The sequence below is a fragment of the Antrostomus carolinensis genome, unplaced genomic scaffold (genome assembly GCF_000700745.2).
Source record: "Antrostomus carolinensis isolate BGI_N321 unplaced genomic scaffold, ASM70074v2 scaffold20146, whole genome shotgun sequence".
Classification (NCBI taxonomy): domain Eukaryota; kingdom Metazoa; phylum Chordata; class Aves; order Caprimulgiformes; family Caprimulgidae; genus Antrostomus; species Antrostomus carolinensis.
The window spans coordinates 7,327-11,077 of NW_010324188.1; the positions used below are offsets into that span (position 1 = coordinate 7,327).

The 3,751-nt window shown below is 37.4% G+C and overlaps 1 protein-coding gene across 1 annotated transcript in view; it reads left to right on the forward strand.

Annotated features, from left to right (window-relative positions):
• The first annotated feature begins 1,006 nt into the window (after positions 1-1,006).
• The window catches only part of LOC114818691 (probable phospholipid-transporting ATPase IA), a 12,982-nt gene continuing 10,237 nt past the window's right edge, over positions 1,007-3,751 (forward strand). Inside the window, exons 1-2 of the mRNA XM_029085666.1 lie at positions 1,007-1,136; positions 2,489-2,603. Coding sequence (XP_028941499.1) covers positions 1,007-1,136; positions 2,489-2,603 — 245 coding nt within the window. The remainder of the gene's footprint in view (positions 1,137-2,488; positions 2,604-3,751) is intronic.

Here is a 3,751-nt window from a genome sequence, read left to right on the forward strand (position 1 = left end):
CACTTGCAAACTACCCAAACACCATGACCTTGACCTTGTACCTTACCAACATTCTTATAGCAAGTCCTACACTGAAACCAAAACACAGTGCTTTCTAGCTACTAAGAAGAAAACTAACCCTATCCTAGCAAAAACCAAGACAGAAAAATACATTGATACCCCTTTCATAGATGAAAGTCATGATTTAGGTTGGTACAATATTCCTCATAGTTTATAAAAGAATATACACAAAGCAGCTTTCACTGACTAGTGGAGGCAGGGTCTGGGAATGTCAGTAAGTCTAATAATACCATTTCAATTTAAGCACAGAAAATGAAGAATGTACTGCTGTCACTTCTCTGGGAAGTGTCATGCAGAAGATTTGAAGCAGGTGAAGAAATGGTACTGCATTAACCAACAAATGCTTAGTGGAAGGACCATGTCCTTCCAGCTCAAGATTGAGACAGAAAAATACATTGATACCCCTTTCATAGATGAAAGTCATGATTTAGGTTGGTACAATATTCCTCATAGTTTATAAAAGAATATACACAAAGCAGCTTTCACTGACTAGTGGAGGCAGGGTCTGGGAATGTCAGTAAGTCTAATAATACCATTTCAATTTAAGCACAGAAAATGAAGAATGTACTGCTGTCACTTCTCTGGGAATAATCTGGCCAGTGTCATGCAGAAAATTTGTAGCAGGTGAAGAAATGTTACTGCATTAACCAACAAATGCTTAATGGAAGGACCATGTCCTTCCAGCTCAAGATTGGTCCATCACAGTGAGCAAGAAATGAAGTGAAGGTGGCAGTAGAACTGAATGAATTAGCAAGGAGCCCCTGACAAACCTCAGGTGTACAAAGGGAACATAAAAGGTGAAAGCAGGGGCAGGTAGCTGGAGAGGATTATAGAGGGATGGGGTTAGCTAGCAGAGCTAAAGCCCCCCTGGGGTTTAATCTGGTGAGGGGCTTGTAGAAGCTCTTCTTGTTCTCCTTCAGATGTAACAGCAGGAAGAAGATGGGAAATGTGGGCCTGCCTGCTGAATGGGGCAGGGAACCTGGAGACAAAGGACACAGAAGAGGATGCAGTACATAGTGCCTTCTCCACACTGGTCTCTACTGATAATATTGGCCTTCAGGAACCACAGGTTCCTGGTACCAGCTGGGAAGTCTGAAGCAAGAAAGACTACTTTGGTGGAGGAGGACCAGGTCAGGGAACACTTAAACAAACTGGGCTTACACAAGTCAATGGGATCTGATGAGATGCATTCATGAGTGCAGGGGGAGCCAGAAGGTCTCACTGTTAGGCCACTCTCGGTTATCTTTGCAAGGTCATGATGGTCTGGGAGGGGAGGGGGGTACGACACATTCCTGAGGACTGGAAGAATATAATCAATCTCACTGTAGGGTAGCTTACATTAGTTTTCTGTGTTTGCTTAATTTTAATTGTGACAAATAATTTTCTATGAGTATTCCTCAGAACAGGTTATTTGTACGAATAAATAGAATTAGTCATTTTGATTGATAGCTTTGGTAGCTATACTAGACACAAGCTTTTTGTATTTAATTTTATTGTTTGGACATCCTTTTAGTGAACTGTTTTTATACCATTGAGATTAATGGTTAATTTTTCACATACTTTTTATAAGAAATTTACCTGTTTATACATTCTTTTGCAAACTCTAAATTGTTGCACTACTACAGGTGGGTGGGTGTGTAACACTAGTTTAAAAGAAGCACAGAGGAGAAAGTGTGTTATGTGTATATTGGGCAGATGTGGTGCAGGAAAATAGATTAAGCAGTATGGAATGAATTGTATAAAGGTTATAGTAAATGTCCCTTTAAATATTCTACTTTCCTTTAAATTCAGCAATGACCAATGTTAAATTTCACATGCAAAATTCAAAGCTGTTGAATAATCTGTGTACAATATAGAGATATTCTAAGTTTTTAATACGTATTTATCAGATAACTTTGTCATTACGTGTTGCCTAGATTACTGGTATATTCTTGAACTACTTGCTTTTTTCTTAAGTTAGTGTTAATATAATTTCCTTGGTGTCTTCCTTTTTAAATATTTATTTACCTCACTACTGGAAGTATTTTCTGCAATTTGCAGATTTTTAGCTCAGAATCACTCAGCTGGAGACATGGAGGATATTGATCTTTTTTGGGGTTTGGTGTCCTCCCCCCTTTTTTTTTAATGTTCATTCCTGGGTTCAAATACATCAACAGACAGTAGTTCATTTCATATTGCCATGAAGCAGCACAAGCTATTTAAATGTACTCATGAATTCAGTATATTTTTATTATTCATTATCATAGCTTTACAAAGCATCTTGACTGTATACTTTTCTGTTTTTTAAATTATCATTGCTTATGAGAATGCAAATAATTTTAGTTGACATTCACAATAGATGGGGTTTTTTTGTCATAAAGTGCCTTGAATCTTGTGTATGTGTGTATATAAATCTATTTACATGGAAGACAATGCTGTGTTTTTACAGGCTATGAGAAGACAGATGATGTTTCAGAGAAAACTTCTCTAGCTGATCAAGAAGAACTGAGAACTATATTCATCAATCAGCCTCAGCTAACCAAATTCTGCAATAATCACGTCAGGTATTAAGTAGTGGTTTTTAAGTACATATTTAATTTCAGAACATTGCATGTTGCACAGCAAAAATGAGGAAACGATTCTGTTAATTCCACTTCTGCCATTTCCTCTGACTATTAGTTACTGTCTCAGACTCTGGAGGGGTAAATGAAGTGAAACAAGGAGAGCAGCAGAGCAGATTCAGTTACAAACCTGACCTTCCAAATTTTTAAGATCAGGGAGGGGAATGTATGGATACTTTACAGCTGCACCATCAGCATGCCCCTACAGTATGGATTTGTTCTTCAGATTTCAGTTCAGTTGAAGTTCAGTTCGTCTTTGAATGTATTTCTGGTAGCTGGGTGCCAATGCAGAAGTATTTTGCTTGAGCATGACATTGTCTGTGCTTTGGAAACTCTTGTCTTTTTCAGTCAATCAGCTGCAAAGATGCTGTGGTTACTTATGAAACTAGGTTTGAATTTGAAGTTCGGGCGTTAGGACTCTGCTGACAGTTTATGTTGTGATTTTTTGTTTGTTTTTGTTGAATTTTAAGTAATACACTGAATACTCATAGGTGAGGATGTTATCAGATCTAAACATGTATCAGCTCTGTTGTTAAAATTCAAAGTAAATGAATGGCAAAGATATCCCTGTCCCAAGCAGGTGTGTTTTCTGAAGGTACCTTCGATAATATGTAGAATTTTTATAGACATTGAGAATAGTGACAGGGGGTGTGGAGGGGTGGTCCATGGGCTTGAGAAACTTTATTATCCTTTTTGTTTGTGTATGCAACTTGTCTTTTCCATCTTTTGCTTTGTTTCTTGACAGTGTTGAGCTTTTTTGCAGGGTACATTCTTTCCCTTTGTAAATTGACTTGTATGCAAAGTCAAAGTAAATATTACTAACTTTAAAAGGGGTTAAAATATTCTTTCAAGTCTTTTGCTTGTAAGGTTTTGGCATGATTATTTTCACTGTTACTGTTTTAGGACCTTAGATGGTAGCAGTCTGTTCTCAAATGTAAGGCTCAGGAAGAGCTGGGAGCTCAAACATTTTGTGCTGATGGTTTAGCAGAGATTATTATGCTGGGATAAGATGTATTCTGTTCTTCTAGCATAGCACAGCTGCACTTAATATACAATATTTATAAGTTTAAAATTAAAAAGTGAACTCGGCA